General features: G+C 39.9%; 2 protein-coding genes across 2 annotated transcripts; both read left to right on the forward strand.

Moving 5' to 3' along the window:
• The first annotated feature begins 5,602 nt into the window (after positions 1–5,602).
• LOC117288338 (cholinesterase 1-like) lies at positions 5,603–12,925 on the forward strand. The gene is made up of 9 exons (XM_033769156.1): positions 5,603–6,028; positions 6,756–6,915; positions 7,626–7,703; positions 8,153–8,271; positions 9,016–9,183; positions 9,346–9,589; positions 10,271–10,664; positions 11,095–11,276; positions 12,125–12,925. The coding sequence occupies exons 1-9, from the start codon at positions 5,666–5,668 to the stop codon at positions 12,238–12,240; spliced, it is 1,824 nt and encodes a 607-aa protein (XP_033625047.1). The 5' UTR covers positions 5,603–5,665; the 3' UTR covers positions 12,241–12,925.
• Positions 12,926–14,615: 1,690 nt separating this feature from the next.
• LOC117288254 (cholinesterase 1-like) lies at positions 14,616–22,377 on the forward strand. Its single transcript, XM_033769036.1, has 9 exons — positions 14,616–15,016; positions 15,924–16,083; positions 16,894–16,971; positions 18,389–18,507; positions 18,944–19,120; positions 19,678–19,918; positions 20,084–20,477; positions 20,751–20,932; positions 21,289–22,377. The coding sequence occupies exons 1-9, from the start codon at positions 14,639–14,641 to the stop codon at positions 21,405–21,407; spliced, it is 1,848 nt and encodes a 615-aa protein (XP_033624927.1). The 5' UTR covers positions 14,616–14,638; the 3' UTR covers positions 21,408–22,377.
• Positions 22,378–24,017: the final 1,640 nt, after the last annotated feature.

Here is a 24,017-nt window from a genome sequence, read left to right on the forward strand (position 1 = left end):
TAAAATCATTACGGTTATTAATTTATATGTAAGGTTCAAGGTCATAGCAATGTTCCTGGTAGCGAATTTTCGCGAGGTTGTGCACTCGTAGACTGGTCCCATTTCTTAGGATAAAGACAGGTACTTGCTTTTCAAAACCAGTCATTTCATTAGATGCAATGATGTCGATGGGTAAGCGTGCAGTGACGTAACGCTTTCCATAGCTATGGTTTGATTGGTCCGAGCTGATGTGGGTGTAGCCTGAACATCTGACGTCACACTTCGAGGCTCGTGAATAACGCCAGAGGCCGGCATCATAAACCAGCGTGTGTTTTGACCTTTGACCCCATACATTTCATATAGAGATACGCAGTCAACTTCTGTCGCGGACGTGACAGGAATGAACTGTTTGGGCATCGTTATGGAAAGCTCATGTCACTGTGTACGTTTATCCAATATCATTGTATCCAATGGAATCACTGGATCTGAGAAGCTTGGACCTGTCTTTCTCCGCAGGGATAAAGACAGGGGCCCAGTCTAATGTGGGTGCAGTCGACAAATATCACCTCGGACCAATCAAGTACAAAGCTTACTTTCGGTCGTCATGCAGTGTGCACTGTAAATTATAACATGTGTTGCTTTATAATTATGTACGTATAATTTGACTCGACTCTCCATGTGAAATAAATGGTGAAAATGTGATTAGGTACTGGTATTGACGTAGGCTCAACGGCAATCCGTCTGGCGTCGTTTACGAGCCTCACGGTTTGTCACTTTATGTGATCCCGAACTCGCCGACAGAGGGCAGTACAACACATGATTCTTGGTGCACGACACTCTAAATTTCCCGTATCAGGAAATGCTAAACATTAAAAAAAAACAGCTCAATATAATTCTCTCCGGCCTCTTGAAATCAAACAAGTGAAACTTGTTCAATTGTTTGTTTTTACCGAAGGCAAACACCCAGCTCATAGGATTGGTCATGACATGTTTTATCATGGCATGTGATCAATCAAACTTGCCTTGATGACAATACTTGACAGTGTCTAGGTGGGATTGCCCAATAAGCACGCTCTATTTACTGAGTGTGGGTGGGGCTTGGATACTATGGCTAAAGCCCATCTGTTTGTGTGGAAAAGACAGCTCATTGTATGATACCAAATAAGTTGTGACTCAATCATGCCATGGAAAGTCAAAAACCATTTTTGTGTGTAATATAATCATTCACAGTAATCTAAGTCGGGATGTTTCAGCGTGAATGCCACAAAAAAACCAGATTTTCCGATATTACAATGTGGAGTTTAGTTACCTCTAGATATTACATCGTATTGGGTTGTGTAAGGGGGATGACGTTTTGCCTCGCAGGGCTTTTTACAGAAAGTTTTGAGATTTCTAAGAATCGTGAGAAGCAGGAAGAAACGGACATTATAAAAAATGTTGGTGGCAGTTCGTGACAAGCTTGGGCGGTGTTTCTGGTACCACACCCGCCCAAACATTGGTCAGCATCAGTGTGCCTTTTCAGATCTGATACTTCACAGAAGCAACGAAGGCCATTGCCTTCATGCCCCCTGGCCATTGCCCTGGTGCCCTTGACATGCCCCAGTAAAAATTTACAATTTCCTCAAAGGGTGTCGTTTACCAAGGAGAAAATGCCTTGATGCCCTAGCACTTTCAAACACGAAACACACATACAGGGCTGTCTTGTTATACTTTACTTTCCTATCTAACCACGACTGTTCACGACACAAACATATTATTTTAACTTATTTGCAGAGACCCAAACGACGGCCAGCTTCCCACATGGCCCAAATACCAAATGCCCGCACAGGAGTACAAAGAAATCTCACCAGAGCTTGAAAACAGGAAAATGCCGATAAGACAAAAATACTGTCATTTCTGGAATGAGTATGTTCCAAAGCTGCTTACAATGTTTGGTGAGTTGACTAACATTATAATCTTTAAAGGCAGTGGACACTGGTAATTACTCAAAATAATTATTAGCATAAAACGTTACTTGGTAGCGAGTAAGGAGCTGTTGATGGTATAAAACACTGTGAGAAACGTCTTCCTATGAAGTAACGTAGTTTTCGAGAAAGAAGTAATTTTCCACGAATTTGATTTTGAGACCTCAGAATTAGATTATTAGGTCTCGAAATCAAGCATCTAAAAGCACAAAACCTCGTGTGACAAGGGTGTTTTTTCTTTCATTTTTATCTCGCAACTTCGACGACCAGTTGAGCTCAACTTTGCATAGGTCTGTTATTTTATGCATATGTTGAGATACACCAAGTGAAAAGACAAGACAATTACCAATAGTGTCCAATGAATTTAAAAGGACTAATGGTGTTCTTGAGGGTCGTTTTGGGAGGTGCTGCGCATAGTAATTGAAGACCCCGTCTTGCTGAGATTAAGTCTTTTGTAATATCGCCCATTCAGGAGGGGAATTCACAAAAGCGCAGTATTATCCTTTCGTTCAATATTTGTCGCGGGGATTTTTGCTGTTGTCTGTCTGTGTATCTAATGGATCACAAGGGAACGCAGTTTTTCTTTGGATTCCGTTGACTTGAAAGCTTTGGATGAGGCATGGCATTATTATGCAAACTTCCGGTTTGCGAGCAAACAAAGTTTCACCTTCAAACATTCTTTACGAATAATCTGTTTGTGCTATGTCATCACCACCCTTCCAAACACACGAGCCAATACGGATTCAAGTCTTCGCCTATCCCACGCAATAACCAAATGTTTGCACATTCCACATAAAGATCTCGTGAAATAAACCTCTCCCAGAAACATATTTTAACGCAGAATAAAATGGATAACTGCTAACTTCACATTTCGACCCTTTTGCTTGTCGAGTCTTTCCTCTAAATGGTTAGGGTGAGGGTAAGGGTTGGTTTATTAAGGGTTGAAATTCTTAAAGACACTGGACACTATTGGTAATATTGTCAAAGACCAGTCTTCTCACAGACCAGTCTTCTCACTTGCTGTATTTCAACATTATGCATAAAATAACAAATCTGCGAAAATTTGAGCTCAACTGGTCGGCGAAGTTGCGAGAGAATAATGAAAGAAAAATACATCCTTGTCACACAAAGTTGTGTGCTTTCAGATGCTTGATTTCGAGACCTCAAAATCTAATTCTGAAGCCTTGAAATCAAATTCGTGGAAAATTACTTCTTTCTCGAAAACTACGTCACTTCCGAGGGAGCCGTTTCTCACAATGTTTTATACCATCACCTCTCCCCATTACTCGTTACCAAGTAAGGTTTTATGCTAATAATTATGTTGAGTATTCATCAATAGTGTACACTGCCTTTATAAAGGAGATGTTTTTGTAATTTGTATCTTCCTAGGTTCTCGTGAGAAAGTACAGGCCGACTATAAGAAAGAGTTACAGCAATGGAAAGACAATGATATGACGGATTGGAGGAAATCTTTAAATACACTTTGAGTTCTTGACTAGTATTCAACTGAAACTGTCAGAATTGTATATTTGTTGAAAAATAAACAGAGGTGAAACAACACGAAGGTTGGAAATATTGAGATCAACAGCCCGAGCTAAGTTAACTAAGAAGTCATAATTCTACACCAACGATCTATTCATACACCCCAATATATATCCCAGGATCTCAAAAAGTCGGATGGCACTTCAAAGGCTCCGTACTTACTTTTAAGTAAAACTGTTTGTGTACATTGTTCCGGTCCGTAACATATTCCTCCTATTAAGGAATGTTGTTACCGTTTGTACTTAAAATGTGTGCACCAGGCTTTATGCAAATTAGCCATCATGACTGGAGACTTTCTTGATTACGTTGGTTTAAAGACACTGGACACTACTAGTCTTCTCACTTGGTGTAACTCAACATATGCATAAAATAACCAACCTGTGAAAGTTTTAGCTCAATTGGTGGCCGAAGTTGCGAGATAATAATTGAAAAAGAAAAACACCTTGTCACGCGAAGTTGTGTGCGTTTAGATGGTTGATTTCGAGACCTCAAATTCTAAATCTGAGGTCTCGAAATTAAATGCGTGGAAAATTACTTCTTTCTCTAAAACTACATTACTTCAGAGGGAGCCGTTTCTCACATCGTTTATACCATAAACCTCTCCCCATTACTGTTACCAAGAAAGGTTTTATGCTAATAATTATTTTGAGTAATTACCAATAGTGTCCACTGCCTTTAAATGGACGATCGCGGTTTAGTTGCACAAGTCTCTGATTTCGTCACAAGCAATTTTTGTTTTATGTGGAGGAGTTTTTCAAATAAAATTCCAAATAATTGAAAGAATAACACCTTGTACAAATATTAAACGTATAACAGTGTAGACATTTTGTTTGTCTTAAAGCCATTATACACTTTCGGAACAGACACAAAATAAAAGTTCACAGATTTACAAATAACTTACAGGGTTTACAGAAGGTAATGGCGAAAGACTTCTATTGAAATATTATTCCATGAAATGCTTTACTTTTCGAGAAAAAAATTTCAATTCTCGTAATCGAGAACTACGGATTTATTTTAAACACATGTCATGACACGGCGAAACGTGCGGAAACAAGGGTGGGTTTTCCCTGTTATTTTCTTTCTTTTTATTTTTATATCAGTTGTGATACACGAAGTGTGGGCCTTTGGACAATACTGTTTACAGAAAGTGTCCAATGGCTGTAACAAAATTGTCCAAATAAATGTATAGGCCTACCTGGTCATCAAAACCAACATCAAGTTTTCTTTTCGGTAGGATTTGAAACTTTGCATAGTGTGGGAGCAAGCCTGCCGTAGCACAATGTTATTGTGTTAATCTCTTTTGAGTAGTGTTTGGTTTTTAGAAGAACCTGTGGCTGACAACTCAACGTTTCGATCAGTATGTTATGATAGTCTTCATGATGGGGATGCTCGACTATGTTGGTGAATGCTGATTGGTACCATTGAAGATTGAAGATTGGAATTTATTTTCCCCGTTTCAAACCCAGCAGATACTGTCACGAACAACGAACAAGGCTAAAAAATTACCAGTTCTTCGAATAATATGTGAGCTTCTCACAATATGCGTTTTCTTGTAGAGAAGAATACTTGTAACTATAGGCCTACTGTACAGTTATGGGATTCAATAAAACTTAGTTTATTATCAGTTATGAAATTATCAGTGGAATTTACTGTAGGAAATATAAGTATAAACAAAAACATGTCGCAAATTTGGTGCACAAACATAAGTTATGGCTAAGTCTATCTAATTGAACTTTGAATCTAATTGAACTTTGAAGGTTAAAGTAAAAATTACAAAGCAATTTATTTTTCAAACCCTGTCCTACCTAGCTAGACAAATGAACTCCGCCACACTGACACCCGTCTTGTTGGTATTATACAACACACAATTCTGCCGTGCCCAGGATAGCCCGGGTAGTCTGAGTAGAACCTTGTGAACAAAAGGTGTTCATCAATTGAAACTCTCAGGCCAGTCTGCAAAACATCTAACCCTTTCATTGAAGGATCACTTTCCTTTGTAAGAATTTCTCTTTGCTCTTTTGTAGTTATATTTACTTTGCCAGCACGTGTTACGTAAGCGTTTCTGAGTAGAGCCTATAGTGTGCCCACAAGTATTAGCAATCACCAGTAGTCGTCTAACTGGGGACACGACAAGGTCTCCTCCTAGATTTCTGGCAGGCCTACTCCAAAACTTTAGTATCATGTTCGGTAAATCTTTGACAACTGTCTTGCTGGGGTTCTTGGTGGGCTTCGTAGCCTCCCAGCAAGCGCAGGTCATGGTGGAGCAAGGTGCTCTCTTTGGTGAGACCAAGACATTCATGGAAAATGAGTTCATCAACGTCACCAAGAACATCAACGTCTTCAGGGGTGTGCCTTTTGCCGAGCCACCCGTTGGACCTCTGCGATTCGCGGCCCCGATGATGAAGGCTGGTTGGGGTGAGGGCGTTTGGAACGCTACCTACTTCAGAGATTCTTGCATTCAGTACAATACTGATACAAGATTTGATCTTCCTACTAGTGAGGACTGTCTGTATCTCAACATCTACGCACCAATGCCAGCACCAGTACGTATACCCTCTTTTGAGGTGTCAGTTAGGACACTTCGCAACCTGATCACTTCGTACCTTTTTATAAGACACTTCGTACCTTCTTACAAAGCACGTCATACCTCGTACTAAATCCGGATTTCTGCATTGTTTATGATTATTTTGTGCTTTGTGATCAGATGATTATATTCCTCAATAATTTAATGTTCGTTAAGATAAAAATTATTAATACATAATGAATTATAATTTTTATTTGAATATGTGAATGTCATTTTTCTTAATGTGAAATTAATATTTTGTATAAGTTAATTACCGCCAAGACAACATTCTACCGCGGTCCTACTACTTGCCGTCAACTCGCCGACTTGCCGTCAACTCGCCGTCAACTCATTTTCGTGCCGTCAACTCATTAAATTTACATGAAAAATTTATAAATGGGACACGGAAGTGTTAAGTCTGTTAAGTAAAATGTATGAAGCTTTAGTGAAATTTGCGGGAAAATCTAAAGTTAATACCGAAATCACTCTGTCTTTATAATCTCTGTACTTTGTAATAATTTGAAATGCCTGTGTTGTTCCATGGCATGGTTGTTTTCAATACACAGTCTTAACTTTATTTACAGACAAAGGTATAACGCAATCTTGACTGAGAAACAATGTTGATCGAATACGACTTGTACAAAGACTAACCATTAACATAAAGTACAACGTCATCAAACCAACTGTAATCTATTCATATTTTTCAGACAGAGGGCCTCCCTGTTATGGTGTGGTTCCATGGCGGTGGCTTCACATCAGGCAGTGCCAATCTGGCAATTTTTAACGGCATGCCATTGGCTGCTGTGGGTGACGTCATTATCGTCACGGTCAACTCTCGTCTCGGCCTGTTTGGATACATGACTACAGGTAAAGTCTTTTAGGTATCTTTCAATTATTTCCCGTAAAATCCATCACATGACGTCATGTGACGTTTAAAGACATTGGACACTATTGGTAACTGTCAACGACCAGTCTTCTCAGCCAATGCGTTAAAAAACAAACCATGTGAAAATTTGAGCTTTATTGGTCATCGAAGTTGGGAGATAATCTTGAAAGAAAAAACACCCTTTCCACACGCAGTTGTGCGCTTTCAGATGCTTGATTTCGAGACCTCAAATTCTAAATCTGAGGTCTCGATGAAAATTACTTCTTCCTAGAAAACTATGTCACTTCAGAGGGAGCCATTTCTCACATTGTTTTATACTACCAACCTCATTACCAAGTAAGGTTTTCTGCTAATAATTATTTTGAGTAATTACCAAAAGTGTCCAATGCCTTTAACAGGTACAAAATAAAACTAACCACACGGCGTCATCGCGAGTACCACAGCTGCGGTAAGAGTGAAATTTTTAAAACTAATCAGACTATAGACATTGAACACAGCAATTCCATTTTTTGTGAATACATAAAAAAACGCACCTCTCGCTCAATTTTTTTCTCTAGGCTTCTGTAATCGTTAGAGCTATAGTTTGTGCTAAGTAGGCGTGGCTTAGAGTGGAACTAGGCCACGCTTATGAACAGACATATTTGTTGTCCATGTTTTTATAAATAATAAATTGTATATGTTATTATTTCAGATGACGAGGTAGTACCTGGTAACAATGGTGCCAAAGATCAGGTTATGGCTTTGAAATGGGTCCAGGAAAACATCGCAGGTATGCATCTTGATTCATTTTATGATTATTTATGAAGAGTTTCTTTTAGTATATTTGTCCAAACAAATGATTTGCGGTTATCGAACAAGCAGAAAAATGGATTCCAATCCGAAAGCTTCCTGATTGAACAGTTTCAACCAGAACCAAGTCTGCGGAGGTTTAAATCCTTCTGAAAATTGTGAATATCCCATTATCAAGATATCTTATTTCCATTGCCGCAATCAAAATAAGCCAGATTGATTCTTTTCAGAATGTTTTTCTTTTTTTCCTGCTTATAATACACTTAGTTACCTGTTCATGTTTGTTGTGTTGTCATTACAGCCTTCGAGAAAGATTCTGCTTGCTAGTTTCAGAGGGCAGGACCTCTTATTTTTGTATTTATATCATAGGTTTGTTTAGTTGTTTGCAACAGCTAATTCTATTTTCTTATTGTGTCCTTTATGTGACAGCTTTCGGAGGTGACAGTAACCGGGTTACCATCTTTGGTCAAGGAACTGGAGCAGAAGGAGTTAATTTGATGATGCTCTCTGAGATGGCTACAGGGCTATTCAGTCAAGCTATTATGCAGGTGGGGAAAATGACGTCATTCAAATTATCCAATTAGTTGTCATTACAGACTAACTAACTTGCATGTCTCATGCATTATTCATTTCCGAGTCAAAAACAAAAAACATCTGCAAAGTGGTTGATTTTAGTATATTATGTATACAAAGTTACAGTTCCTTATTGACTTAACAATTTCTTCAACTCCCTTAAATCTATATTACAATCTTTTGAACTAAATTTAACATTGATTTTACAAAAACAATGTTGAAATAACAAGCATAATCAAACAAAATAACCCTAAATAAATAAATAAAAAAGCCTGGTACGGATTGAACAAATCAGTCATCGCAAGACCATGAAAAAGATAGCGCCAGTGTTAAAATTTGATTTGGATTATTTTGAATATGGGTTACTTTTATTTGATTGTGGCATGTCGTCGCTAAGCGGTTAATAGCACACCCAACCTCCGGTGATTCAGCAGAGTGTCTGGGGTTCCAGTCCCGGTCATGACACTCGTGTCCTTGAGCGAGATACTGTATCAGATTTGGGTTGTCCTTGGAATGGGACATAGAACCATAAACCGTATGGAGCTTACCACTTGGTAGTGCGCCTAAAAGAACCCACAACAGTTATCATGAAAGAGTAGGGGGCTAATCCCTTTGTTTCTGGTGCCTAAAGCAAGCACCCTTTCTTGCAGATTTCCTTAGAATTGTGAGCTACATGAGGCATCTTATCATTTATTTATGTCTTTACTTATTTTTCATAGAGCGGGGCTGCTTTCTGGCCCTGGGACACTCAACTTCTCAAGCCCATCCTTCGAGGGGAAGCCTTTAGAGTTGGACAAGCACTTGGTTGCATGAGCACAGAGAGCTCCTCTCTTGTTTCTTGTCTGCGCGAGGTCGAAGCCACTCAATTGTTAGCCAAAGCCGTGGAGGTAAGCAAAGCTTGTAAGATTAAAGAATGTATGGATTATCATATTATTTCCATAAATCATGCCCACCATTTTCGTTCAACGCTTCGAGGTATTGCTTTATAAATCTGTTGTTATAAAGTATTATTTTCTTCCTTTTTTCGCAACCAAAAACCACTATTCTAGCTGCAAGTTCGATCAATATACGTTGATGACGGTGAATTCCTGGAAGCCAAGCCAGCCGAGCTGTACGCCGCGGGGAAGTTCAACCCCGCCAAGGTTATCATGGGTACAAACGCTGACGATGGCTCGATTATACTCCTGAGCGAACCCATCATAGCTGAAAATTACTTCCTCTCTGAAACTCTCCCGTTCATCAATAGAGAAGACCTTGAGAATGGTCTTAGAACACAGCTTATAGAATACACTGGTAAGTCCTTCACTACAGACAAAGTGTGTAACTTTTGGCGACTTTAGAACTCTAGGTTGCAGCGTGCATAACGAGTAAATTTCCATTGACCTTTTTCACAAATACCCATTGCGCAAGCGTTAACTGCCGAATGAGGAGCATGCATACAGGAATGCGTTTTGGCGGTCTTAACAAATGACTGTTTCGGTCACTGGCCAGTGGATAACCGATGGCAAGTTCGACCGAAACAGTTATTGGTTACGACCGCAAAACGCAGCCCTGGTCTAGCAAGGAATGCCACCTGAGGGATAGCTAGACCAGCGCCATGACCCTTGCAATTATGAATTCACTATACAGACATGGCACCAGTCTGTGCTTTCTTCTAGCCTCGATTTGGTTGCAATGTTTTTAATTTGGGAAATATCAAGATGGCCAAACCACGGTAAAGGTCTATAGTCTGACGTATTAAATTCAATTTACCAAATAATTACCAATAATTACACAAACTTTTTAATTTTACCTTTGTACACTTACTGTCCCATCTTTTCATATAGCCAAACAGGACGGTAAAGTTGGCAGCAAATTGTGGATTATTCTCATTATATTTATTATACCATTTTATTTTTTATTTTTTTGAAAAGAAATCCCGAAAGTCACTCTTATCCAACCATAACGTAGCATTTTATTTGATCTTGTTTTCAGGAGTGTCCAATCCGGAGCATTTGATAAACGCAATCGAAGCCATGTATCTGGACTGGTCCCAAGCCGACAACGCAACCGCTGGTTTCGCCAGATCAGCAATGAATTTCGACACAGACTTCTTATTCGCCTGCCCGACCAACAAAGTGGCTCGCACCTACGCTGAAGCTGGTAATGATGTGTTTTTGTATGAGATGTCACACAAGCCAAGCGTCTCGATCTACGACAACATGGGCTACGGACCGGGTTGGTTGGGTGCCTCATACGCCGAGGAAATCATGTACATGTTCGGTGTACCTTTCGGCCCCGCTAGAACCCATTTTACGGAACTCCAACATGAGGAGAAGGAATTTTCCGTCAAAATGATGGAGTTCTGGACCAACTTTGCCAAGAATGGGTAAGTTAGAAGGTGAAAGGTGAAAGTGCTGTAGTTACAACATCAGTTTTTCATAAACCTCCACTAGGAGTGTCAAGTTGGATGGCGTGTTGGTAAAGACAGGGGTATAAACCATCGAGCAAACCCAACTGCCTTGTGCGAGCACACGCTAAACAATGCCCATTGTTAACATGACCAAACAATCCAGCCTCGTTTTCACTGATTGCAGAAAAACAAGATGATAAAATGTCAACCATTCCGGTTTCATCTTGTTTTGTTTCTGTCTGTACAAAATATCTGGAATTCAGACCTTACTGCCGTGCGATATAGAATAAATCAATTAGAGAATGTATAGCGAAACTGACAGTTAAACATTAGTGGGTAACTGGCCGTTTTCATGCATTTGTTAAGTGATAGTTATTGATGTCCGACATTGTGCATTCATCCACAGAAACCCCGGTGTAAAGATGTCTGGCTTCCCACCTGTGTCAAGTGATGACTACTGGCCGAAGCTGACCATCCCAGGGTTGATGTACAAGGACCTCAACTTGGTCTTGACTGTGGATCGTGCCCTGAAGGCTAGAGAGTGCAACTTCATGAACAATTACTTGGTGCAGCTCCAGACAATGTTTGGTAAGGAGTGTTATTGGATACTTTTATTAACACTACAGTAGATTTACCACGTACAATCAACGCCCAAAATGGCGCGTAATCTCTGAGCTAAGTGAACAATGGTAATTTACATAAGTCGGTTGCCACCTAGTGTTCAAAGGTATTACATTGACACAGTTCACACTTATCGTCTCAACAAATCTTTTGCATATGCAGTTGTGTCCGCCCCCGTGCAAAACCGCCCTTGTAGTAAATTAAAACACGTTTGCCTTTTTGTTTACAAGCTAACTAAGTGCATTTCATGAATGACATGGGAAATGTTCGGCCGTTGGGTATTCGCTGCAATCGTAAAATACGTGAATATTCATGCTGCATTACGTAGGTTCAGTGCATGCACGCTCGCTTACGCGCGCACATACATGTACAGTCATGTACATGTCCACTGGACGGTTTTTGCATAGCCCCGGACACGATTGCATATGCAAAAGTGTCCGGAGCGGACAGTATTGCATGGCGGACACAATTGCATCTGACACCGGCGCCTCGAATAACGTTGTCGAATAATAGGGAGACTGACAGTGCAGGGTTGGATAGCTTTGTTGGCATATTTAATTTCGGAGGGAACGGGTTCAAATCTAGTTGTAAAAAAATTGTCTTTGTGTCAATTTACTCAGTCAGTTTCCCTCGTGTGTTTTTTTTTTGCTATGACCATACGTAAAATATCCTAATCTTTTTCCCACAAATTGTTGGGTTGAATAGGTCCGGGTGGGATATTGACTGGGATCCCGACCTACCCACTCGGGATCCCGACCTTTCCCGAACTCTTGACTCCTCTTCAACGTCATTTACAATACTGTTTTTGTTTGTAGGTGCCTTGCCTGAAGTTGAGCGTGAATGGAAGCAGTCATACAGCACCTGGAAGTACGAAGATCTGGCTGACTGGAAGAATGAGTTCAATCAGTATAAAGCGATCAGAGGCATGTAGATCCTCGTTCCTCACGGGGACCGAAACACTGACCGGTCGATCATTGTGAGCCTTTTTGTTGGAGCATTAACCCGTTTAGCATTTTGAATTTAAACTTTAACTTTAACTTAAACTTGGAATAATAACTTGAAAGATAACATGTTCTCCTCGAGTAGTAAAGTTACTGTGTATATCGACAGACCTAAAACAAATTGCGATTGGAAACACAAAAAACCCTCAACAATTCTGCTTGTGAATACATGGTGCCAGACTGAAGAAGATTTGTCCGTCCAAGGGTAGCAAATTTTCTAATAATAACCTTTATAAAGTGCGCCACCAGTAGTTTCCGAATTGACTGCTCTGTCATGCGCGGTGAACTGCCTTGAACTTGAAATGGTTTGAGCAAGGTGTTATACCTGATGACAAGTTTATATTTTTTTTACAATAAAATGTAAATCCACACTGTTTAATCATTTTTTTTAAATCAAACTATTAGCTAGAACTTTTTAGGATTTTATCCGCCTTCAAACGCTGACTTTACTTTGTAACAGTATTTTGTAGAAGTTAAACGAAACCAATGTGTTATCTTCAGAAGAGGGCTGTGACTTGCTTGGATGTCCCGTATACTGCAATTCTTATAACTTCTTCTTATAAACTTTTTGTATATTATCAAGTTTGATAGAAAATGCAATAAATAAACATAACCCCGAAGTGTTGAGTATTACTTTCAGTTGAGTATTTTTAATGGGAAAGGTGGGTGCTCTAATGCTTGATTGGTGATGTTCGACTATATAACTTAAAATATAAATAATATCAAAAGTGCGGGTACAACCATGGGTTAATCTCTTTTGTTTCGACGTTTCTCATAAGACCAGCAGAGTACATGTATACTGTTTGAAACGTCGAGACCAAACCGGCTCTTTTAAAAGACAAGACTCGTACAGAAGCGATTTATGGTTGTATCTGCAAGTTTATTAGTTCTTTACAGTTTCTTTTTATTTATCCACACCATGCAAAGCTTCAAACAATACTTTGTTTTAACAGATGTGACAACATTCAATATACTACAAACTTTCAATTAAAACAAAATCCATAAAATTTTGCTTCGTTTCCAACAAATTCAACACTATTTCTGAATAAGCGCAAACATTGGTACAAACTATAGTTTCTTTTTCTGAAGTTGCACCATAAGGGTTTAGCATCAGGAGCCCAGATTTCAATTCGCAGTTTAATTTGTCTAGATTGAAGACGTTCATTTTGCTAACGAGGTTGCGATAAAGCAACACGATTACTGGAGAAAAGATATAGTATCGGACAACATTCGGGTCAAACTCACTGACTGTTTTGAGCAAGATGTATAGACACAGTCCCTCCGCAACAGTAAAATAAAAACAAGACTAGTTCTCAAGAACAAAGAAGATATAATCACAAACGTTTACATCGTGTCGCTAACCAAAATGTGCATACAACTTTACTCCCATTGGTTCATTGCCAACAATATTGTCCCTCAAATAGAAACTTTGATTGGCTACACTTTTTCAGTTTTTATCTGGATCCTTTCCTTAATCCCTTTCCCCTCTTTTGTTTCTATAAAATGGATATGTATTTGTTTGTACTTGTTTATGTCTCTGAAGAAGGTCCGGTTTGGATCGAAAGCCAAGGCCATCTACCCTATAAGAATACACAAGATAGAAAGCGTTGTATAACAAATTATTAGAACAGAAATTGTTGTTCTAAACGTCGCTTTCAGAATAACTGATTTGATTAATGCCAATCAATTTTTATTCGAAGCTCAATGTGTTGCATGGTGTACCACTCTCCCATTGTGTCTTCATTATGGTCTGGGACTCCTAGGCATTCTTCAGAGCATTTCTGGGTTGGAGGGGTATTCACAGTGTGAGAAGTGCGTGTGTAGGACATAGGAACTTGTTTAATACCGGTATGGGGTTCGAGGGTTCCCCCAACGTACACATAACACACTGTTTTTCCCTTTGTACAGAAGTACTCCCTAAAATTCTCTTAAAATTCCTTAGATACCAAGCAAACAATACAGACACAATACGAGGAGCACAATGCCCCACTATATAACTACGGGTTCGGTATGCGTTTAGTGACTTTGACACCAAGTTTATGTACAATTTGGAGTCATGGGTTGATTGAAATAGCCAACTAGAAGGAAAAATAACAAACTACTTCACTTGTGAATTTACTATTCTTACGTTACGTATTTATTGACCTTCGTTCTTTTGTTACCATGGATAACAAAAATACACTGTTGTTTGTGTATCCCGAGTGACTAATTCAAACAGTAAAGTTCAATTATTATGAATGTATACTTTCTGGCAACGGTGTTGAGCGGTTTTAAGTTGTTCTTGTTTACTTGGGAAGGACCGCATTATACCGCCGATGAAGAGCAGCGATGTACGGTGACAACTTAGCCTTGCGAGCAAGCATTTTCCTTGGGTTGTTGTTGGGCTTCGTAGCCTCCCAGCAACCTCAGGCCACGGTAGAGCAGGGTGCCCTCTTTGGTACCACCGAGACTTTCCAGGAAGATGAGTTCATCAATATCACCAAGAACATCGATGTCTTCAAGGGGATACCGTTTGCAGAGCCACCCGTTGGAGCGCTGCGATTCAGGGCTCCGGTAGAGAAGAGTAGTTGGGGAAGCGAGGTTTACAACGCCACGTACTTCAGAGATGCGTGCATCCAAAACCCTATTTACTATATAGATCCTCAAGGTTTGACGACTAGCGAAGACTGCTTACATTTAAATGTATTTGCACCAAAGCCAAGACGTGTAAGTATGAGTCAAAACTATACAATGCAAGGTGACTAGTAGTGAACATTTTCACATGATAAAGTGAAATATAGTTTCCAGAGTCACGTTTCAAAATACACTTTATACTTTTACCTGTTTAACGTGCCCGATTATGTGCATCCAAATGTTCCCATAATAGACTTTAACGCATTTTTTCCTCTTGTATACAGACCCCCCCCCCCACTAAATGAAATCCTCTAGACAATTACTGAGATCCCTAGAACGCAATGGGGGGGGGGGGGGCGTAAACATGGTGTTAAGATCCATTTCAACTTAGTTCGATTCTGTACAAATGTATTCATAAATGAATATGCAGAGCATGTGAATTCATTTCACCTTCATTCTGTTTTGCGTGAGTGTTAATTAGTTACCCATGGTATGCATATTGAATATTCATGACAGAAGATGCAATAATGTGAGACCGTCACGGATGAGATGTGTTTAAGCTTAGGCAAGTTATCGCTATGCATTATAGGAATTTCCAAAGATCACAAAGCAATGTGCAGCCGTATAGGCCTGAGCAAGATGAAACAGCCGAATTGCCGGGGCGAAATTCAAAGCGATTTTGCCTGAGAGAAACATTTCATGTTTGTATTTATTTATTTACACAAGTTTTTTTCTTTATCCCCGATGCAAATTTGTACATCTATTAAATGTTTTTTTCGTCTAAATTAATGCGTTTTCTTTTCATTAAAAGTGAGTTGGTGTGTGGGTATATATGTGTGCTAAAGAATTGGAGGAATATAATCAATACAGGATATTATTTTATATATTTTTTGACATGTGGATTCTGCTTTTGGTGCATTTTAGTGAATGCTAGTCCATAGTGGAACGACCTCCTTCCCGTGTCTCTACATTAAGAGTTTCTTTATTATTTCCCCTGCAGTCAGGGGGCGTACCTGTCATGGTTTGGATACATGGAGGAGGCTATGCGTTAGGCAGTGCTAGCCAGCCTTTCTACAACGGGATACCATTGGCTGCTGTCGGTGACGTCATTATCGTCACTATTAACTATCGTCTGGACGTCTTTGGCTTTCTGACTACAGGTACGTTTGGCCATATAAGACACGGGCCTAATTTATTTGCTTTGTTTACAAAATAGCAAAGCCATGAACTGTGCCAATATGACTCAATTTAGTACATAAAGAGGGCCTTTTCGAAACCACGGCTTTGGAATTAGACTTGGGCTAAGGCTTTGGCTCTGGCTTAGGCTCGTCAGAATAGTTTTGGTAAGGAGCTTCAAACAGCCGGGCAGATCCTAGACCGAGATCGAGATCTGGAATGAACGAAAGAAATAGAAGAAAGAAAAAATCACCGAGTGCTGCACGGTCGAAATCAATATATTTATGAATTCACACATACACTTTTAATAGTGAAATATTATTATTTCCGCCCGAACTGTCTCCATCATGGACCCACATAAAACCCAAAGAAATGCACTTACGATAAAGGAATAAAAGATTTCAGGGACAAAAAAGACAATTAATTTGTGAAATAACAATAGGTCCTAGAACTCAATAAAACAACCCTAGGAATTTAATAGCAAACGTTATAGGAAAGTAAAAGGGAAAAATTACACATGATTTTATAAAAATTAAGCATAATATTTGGTTCGCTTGTGTGGTTGTGGTTACCCCAAGCTCATCCAAAACACACTTCTAGGACTTGACCCCTCTTAGATATTGTAGAATGGTCCAGTCAAGGACATCAAGGCTTTTCAAATTAGTCTGGGTATTTTAACCGCCGCATTTGTTTTTAAATAGAATGGCTTTTGACTCCTAGAGCCGCAGCTCACGAAAGGGTTTTTAAAACTTGTCAATGTTTTTTAAAATAATTATTACAATCTTTACTTTTAGGCGATTCTGTTTCGCCAGGAAACGTAGGTCTCCAGGATCAAGTTCTTGCTTTAAAATGGATCAATAAGAACATCGCAGGTAAAGGATTTCTTTCAATAGGAACTTCGAATGAAAAAATGTATATATAAACCCTAATATGGAAGTCTTTGCTTTTTGAAATACATTGACTGAACTTAGTTCTTTTTTAATATTAAAACGTAGAATGCACATTAAGACTCGATTCGCCATAAGACGTGCACACTTCAATTGAACTGCGAAAGCGAAGCAAGTTTTGCTCAGTCACATCCCCCTTCTTGTCTTTTCTCCATTGTGTTCTTGGCTATAGTAATAATAATAATAATAATAAACAGTTCTTATATAGCGCATAATACAAAATAAAGTCTCTAAGCGCTTCTGTGATTGAAGAGATGGGTTTTAAGTCGTGATTTAAATTGTTCTAGTGTGGCACAGTCTTTGAGATTGTTGGGAAGAGAGTTCCATAGTCTAGGTGAAGCATATTGGAAGGAACGTTGACCGTAGAACTTCGTGTGAACTGGAGCTGCTATGAGAAGACCTTTTGAACTGGAACGAAGTGTTCGCAGAGGGTGGTAGTGTTGAATTAAATCCTGGAGATAGTCTGGTGCTGATCCGTTTTTGCATTTGTAGGTGAGTGTTAGGAGTTTGAAAACTATCCGTGATTTAACTGGTAGCCAGTGGAGATTGCGAAGGATCGGAGTGATGGGTTCAAGTGATCGGGTTCTAGTGATGAGTCTGGCTGCAGAATTTTGAACGCGTTGGAGTTTATGAAGTTGACATTCTGGTAATCCGTATAAGAGGCTGTTATTATTGTCAATGCGACTCATCACAAAAGCATGAATCAATTTTTCCGTTGTCGATTGGTCAAGATATTGTCTGATTTTTCCGATTTTGTGCAAACCAAAAGAAGATGCTCGGCACAAATTACTGACATGCTTTGCCATGGTGAGTTGATCATCGATGATGACACCCAGGTCCCGTGCATGTGAAGTTGGCTCAAGAGATGAATCTGCTATGGTGATAGGTTGGAGTGAACTCTTGCTTCTGAATTTGGATGAAAGACGGAGAAACTCAGTTTTTTGTTGATTTAACTTTAAGCCATTTCTTGAAGACCACACTTTGATGTCATTTAAGCAAGCTTCAAGTTTTGGTATGATAGTCGACTGAGTGTTGTGATTGAGAATGGTGTAAACCTGGGTGTCATCAGCGTACATGGTGTATGACATTCCATGGGACTTGATCACATCTTCCAGGGGTGAGGAATAGAGCGTGAATATGGAAGGACCCATTACGGATCACATTTGATAAAGTTCGCCTTTGTGGGAATCCTTGGCTCACACCAGAATAAATGAAATGACATGATACAGTCATCACCAATTGGGATGATTGCACACATGGGCTTTTGTCTATGGTTCCCTTTTGTTTATCTTTTGTTTTATAACTGGTCAAACGGGCAGTCTGTTTCAATCTTTTCTTACAGCTTTTGGTGGTGACAATGAATGCATCACCATCTTCGGTGAGAGTGCTGGAGCAGGTAGCGTCAGTCTCCACATCCTCTCCAAGATGTCAGAAGGCTTATTCAATCAGGCGATTATGCAGGTATGATGTGGTTGAAGATTCCCCTAATTACCCTTTTGCCTAAAACACAAATTTTATAAATTTGTTTGCATTCCTGTGGAGACATCTTTTGCACTGTCCTTTGTCCCTGTAGTCAACGAGAGTCAACTTTAACAGTCTGCAAAAACTGGGGTGTTAAAATTTACACATTTGGGTGTTGTCAGACATAGGCCTAAGTACCAACGAGAGAATCAAGATTATCATTAATGGGGTGTTCAAATAACACCAGTCAAAATGTCTTTTTGCAGAAATAAGTGTTATTTTAACACCCGATGGTGTACATTTTGATTCTTGTTTTGTATCTTGTGACAACACCCATGGTGTCAATTAAACACCCATGGTGTCAATTAAACACCCATGGTGTCAATTAAACACCCATGTTTTTGCAGTGTATCTGAAATGTATTCCTTTGTTTCAGAGTGGCACTGCTTTCTCACCATGGTCGCTGTACGAGAACAAAGACAATCTGCGGAAACAGGCCTTCCAGATTGGGGAGAAATTGGACTGTGGTATCGGTGCAGCTTCTGACAGCGCCGCGCTCGTCAGCTGTTTACGGGGAAAAGATGCGAAGGATCTGTTTAAGGCAGCAGCGCAGGTTCGTCGTCTTTCGGTTTATTCAACCGCATGTCAGTTGTAAATTTAAGACCGCAATTGTTATTGCTAGTGTCTTTTATGAATTGATTAAATAAACAAATCATTAATAATAATGTCGTTTACTGGTGTGGCAGGAGACTCTGTGTTCACCCCCCCCCCCCCAAATATTGTGAGAAATGTACGAACTTCTTCTGATATAGCGCCCTCTTTTGAATCCTCCTCCATCTGCCCCTGGACTTTCCCGTTATGGGGGACAGAATCTCCTGGGAAAGATTTCTCCGGGACATCGGATACTATCTTCGACCCAAGTGAAATATTTCTTCTCGCTCCTTATTGCATATTATGCGATTTGCCTGCTGTCTCAGATTAAACTAAGATTATATGATACAATTGGTGTCAACTGGTGTACCATTGTGTGGTGTGGTCAGACTGCCTGGCTCCATCGAGGACTGCCTGCCACATAGCACAGGCGACAGTAAACATTTCAGTAACTTTGGCTTTCTCCTTACAGCCGTTCTGTTTTTGTGACACTGTTTTCTCCTCATTTTTATTGATCAGCTCTTTTTCCGCACGGATCCCGTTGTTGATGGGGAATTCCTCTCTGACACCCCGGCCAATCTCTACTCCACCGGGCAGTACAACCACGCCAAGATTCTCCTGGGGTCAAATGCTGATGAGGCGACTTATATCCTGATATACAATCCGCAGTTCAGCCAATATTTAGCCGATGAAGACCCACCGTTCATTGGGAGAGACATGTTTGAACAACTGCTCACACAGCAACTCTATCATTATTATGGTAAGATCACATTTACCTAAGGGGAAATAAATAAAAGTTTTGTGTTGAAACTAAGCAACAATAATATAGTTAAAACATCCTTCTGACAAAAGCCACAATGGTATAATAGGGTGGCAGGAATAATACGAGTTCATCTTTTGAACGTTTCTTCCTCATTTCTCGCAGGTCCAGCTCACGACCACTTGGCAGACGCCATCAGATCATGGTACATAGACTGGTCTCAGGCAGACAACAAGACAGCTGACTACTTTCAAATTTTCGTCGAATCCTTTACTGATTTCTACTTTGCGTGCGGCATTGACCGAGTTGCGCGTTTTCACGCCCAAGAGGGCGATGATGTGTTCCTGTACCAGATGACGCACGTACCTGGCGTATCTGTTTTTGCTGTCGGTGACAAGCAGCCCGGTTGGGCGGGTTCATCACACGCTGAGGATATTCCATTCGTCTTCGGCAATGCCTTCCTCCCTGCGTTCTCGTCTGGACCTCTTCTGTATCCAGACTCAGATAAAGAACTTTCGGTCAAATTCATGGAATACTGGACCAATTTTGCAAAGACTGGGTAAAGCATATTTTTACTATGATGTGTAAAATTATAAACGTTACTGCAGAACAACAATCTGTTGAATTTCGTTAGACTCTTGTTGACCAGGTTAGCATAGTGGTATTTCCTGAACTTTAACTTTAAGGACCCCGGTTTGAATCCCAACTCCAGTGGAGCCGTTCACTTGCGTATTCGGTACTTTGGTATGTTGGTTTCCATCATAAAATCTCCGTAACCCTAACGGAAAGTGTACCCCAACAGATAACTCTTTTCCGTGTTTTCTTTCAATAGAAACCCTGGTATGAAGACCCCAGGATCACCGATAGATTTTGCGGAGGACTTTTGGCCAAAGTTCACTATCCCAGAGTTGAGATACAAGGAGCTCAACGTTACCATGGCAACTGGACGCGCACTCAAGAGTAACCAGTGTCATTTTTGGAACACCTACTTGATAAAGCTACAGACAATGTTGGGTAAAATTTGCTAAATAAGGCGTTTATTATTTTATAGAAAGTGATGGGAAGGGGATTTACATGAACGTTTTGCCTACACCAAAGTATTTTATGAGTTATAAAACCAGCACAAAGTAAACTGAGATTTTCTGAAAAGTCGAATGCGAAAGTATGTCTGCATGTTGGTAAATTACGTCATCATAAAAATGATGAGTAGCTCCCAGCATTGCTTTTCATGGAGGCCCTCAATACAAAAATTGTTTTAGGTTAAAACACTATCTATTCCAAATCGAAATGAAAATCTGCGATTCTTCCAAATAAGATCTTACTGGAACATCCAAATGTTGATTTTGTAACTTTACTCTTTTGTTTTTCAGCGAGCGTGGACAAAGTTGAGCGTGAATGGAGAGAGTCGTATAGTGCCTGGAAATACACCGACATGCCCGACTGGAGAGAGCAGTTCAACCAGTACAAATCAGCCACCGGCCGGTCCTGATTGACCATAATCAATTAATTTGGCAATAGCTTGATTCAATACTCTTTTACTATTATTTAGATTTCTCTTCAGTATAATATTTTTTTCTTAAAGTTTTTGTTTGCCGTTCCCAGGAACTTGGCGATGGGCTCCGTGGACCTCCTTTCCCCACCAAGTGTCTCGTTCAATCCGGCCTGAGCGCTGTTATGACCGAGATAACATACCCGTCGAAGGTCCCAGGGTCCCCAGGTTCCCCATGGCATGGGTGTCGTCCAGTCAGCGCAGTCATTCAAGAAGAGTAGTCAGTCAATAAAGCAATGACTTTCTGTTGAAGATAGAACGTCATCATCTAAATAATTACGCCACTGTTTGGGATCTCCTGTGTTACGTATTTTATTGGATTTCTTTCAGTTGTTTTTTTTAGTATAATGTAGATAGTTTGGAATTGGTTACTGCTTAAATAGTTTGTCACGAAGTGTAAATGCCGCAAACAAAATTGTCTTCAAACCAGAAAACATATTTTGGTAAAGTACTTTTTTTGAGACTCTTATTTTCGTCTGCGATGTTATAATGTCTGCTTAGTCTTTATTTTATTTTATGTCAAGATGTAGAAAAAGAGAAATTATAACAAATGTTATCTATGAGCTATCTATCCTTTTACTGGGGTCTTCCTTAGGGTGTTAGTCAGAAAACCCGCCATCATGTAAAAGCCATTCAACATGTATACTGTAGTATAAAAAGAGATCACCACTTGACGAAACGGCGGCAGAAACGGTTCAACGTTATGGCTAGATGACTCAGTTGGTATAAAGCGTCGCTACGTTAATACGGATGTCGCAGGTGGAAGTCCAGCTCTAGGCAATTTCTCTTCTTCTTTTTATTGTATCCTAAATTATCTAAAATTTACCCCAGTCACTTTCTCTTGTGGTTTATTATTATGTAATAAACATAAATTACGTAACAACTCATAATTTATTCAGAACCTTAAAGACAGTGGACACTATTGGTAATTGTCAAAGACCAGTCTTCTCACTTGGTGTATCTAAACATATGCATAAAATAACAAACACCTGCAAATTTGAGCTCAATCGGTATCGAAATCAAGCATCTGAAAGCACACAACTTCGTGTGACAAGGGTGTTTTTTATTTTATTCATATCTCGCAACTTCGACGACCGATTGAGCTCAAATTGAGATATGAATGAAATAAAAAACACCCTTGTCACACGAAGTTGTGTGCTTTCAGATGCTTGATTTCGTTACCTCAAATTCTAAACTTGAGGTCTCGAAATCAAATTTGTTGAAAATTACTTTTTTTTTTTCGAAAACTACGTCACTTCAGAGGGAGCCGTTTCTCACAATGTTTTATACTATCAACCATTACTCGTTACCAAGTAAGGTTTTATGCTAATAATTATTTTGAGTAATTACCAATAGTGTCCACTGCCTTTAAGGAGCTGTCTCTTTGCGCATCTGTGTGGAAAGAAGCTGCTCTAAATAAATACACCACTTTGACCCAACACGGTGTATAATACAACACAATTCCTCCTCATATGCATAACTCAATAAGATTATCTTCAAGTTGCCTCATCGCCTTGAGGATTTGTATTGAGTGTCGTCTAAAATGTATTTGTATTTAATGTCCCATTATGAAACGGGCGACTTTGGTATGCCTACTCAGGCCCACAAGGGTTAGTATTAACAACATGTTGGTCCGAGACGCAAACCAATGGCAGCAAAGAACCAAGCGGTCGAACTGTTTGTCTTGCATACACAGAAGGTTCAGACGAGGCTGATGGTAGCTCATTCTTGAAGAAAGGATCATTTGATCAGGAGAGTTCACACAAGTAACATAATCAACCATGTTCGCTCGGGATTTTACTGTGTCAGCCGGCATTTTGCTGGGGTTGTTGTTGGGCTTCGTAGCCTCCCAGCAACCGCAGGTCACTGTAGAGCAGGGTGCCCTCTTTGGTACCACCGAGAATTTCCAGGAAGATGAGTTCATCAATATCACTAAGAACATCGATGTCTTCAAGGGGATACCATTTGCAGAGCCACCCGTTGGAGCGCTGCGATTCAGGGCTCCGGTAGAGAAGAGTAGTTGGGGAAGCGAGGCTTACAACGCCACGTACTTCAGAGATGCTTGCATCCAAAACTTGACACCGTTTCTCGGGTCAGATAAGTTGAAGACAAGTGAAGACTGTTTACATCTCAATATATGGGCACCCAACCCTCAAGTTGTAAGTATACTGATTGAAAATCCAGCTTTTTTTGTTCTTCAGCACGTCAACAACTGTCCAGAAGGGTTGACATAGGTATACAGAGCAGAGAGGCACATGTACTTTGAATGGCTACAAAAGCCCATTTTCACACGGCAAAAATATAGCCAGGGTCAATTGCTACAAAGTTTACGAGAGTGGTTTGTTTATTTGTTTGTTATCACCGTGCGTGACTGATTGTGTGAGCGTTCACACTGTTAGGTAAAACAACTAACAATCCTTATGCGCCAAGAGAGTGCACACATCACTGGTAAAACCCAATGCTCAATTGATATACTAGCCAAATAATATTAGTACCAGCGGAATTTTTACGTAATTGATGCGTCCTCCAAGCTTTTCCCCACACTCGGTA

The sequence above is a fragment of the Asterias rubens genome, chromosome 3, assembly GCF_902459465.1.
Source record: "Asterias rubens chromosome 3, eAstRub1.3, whole genome shotgun sequence".
NCBI classification, from domain to species: Eukaryota; Metazoa; Echinodermata; class Asteroidea; order Forcipulatida; family Asteriidae; genus Asterias; species Asterias rubens.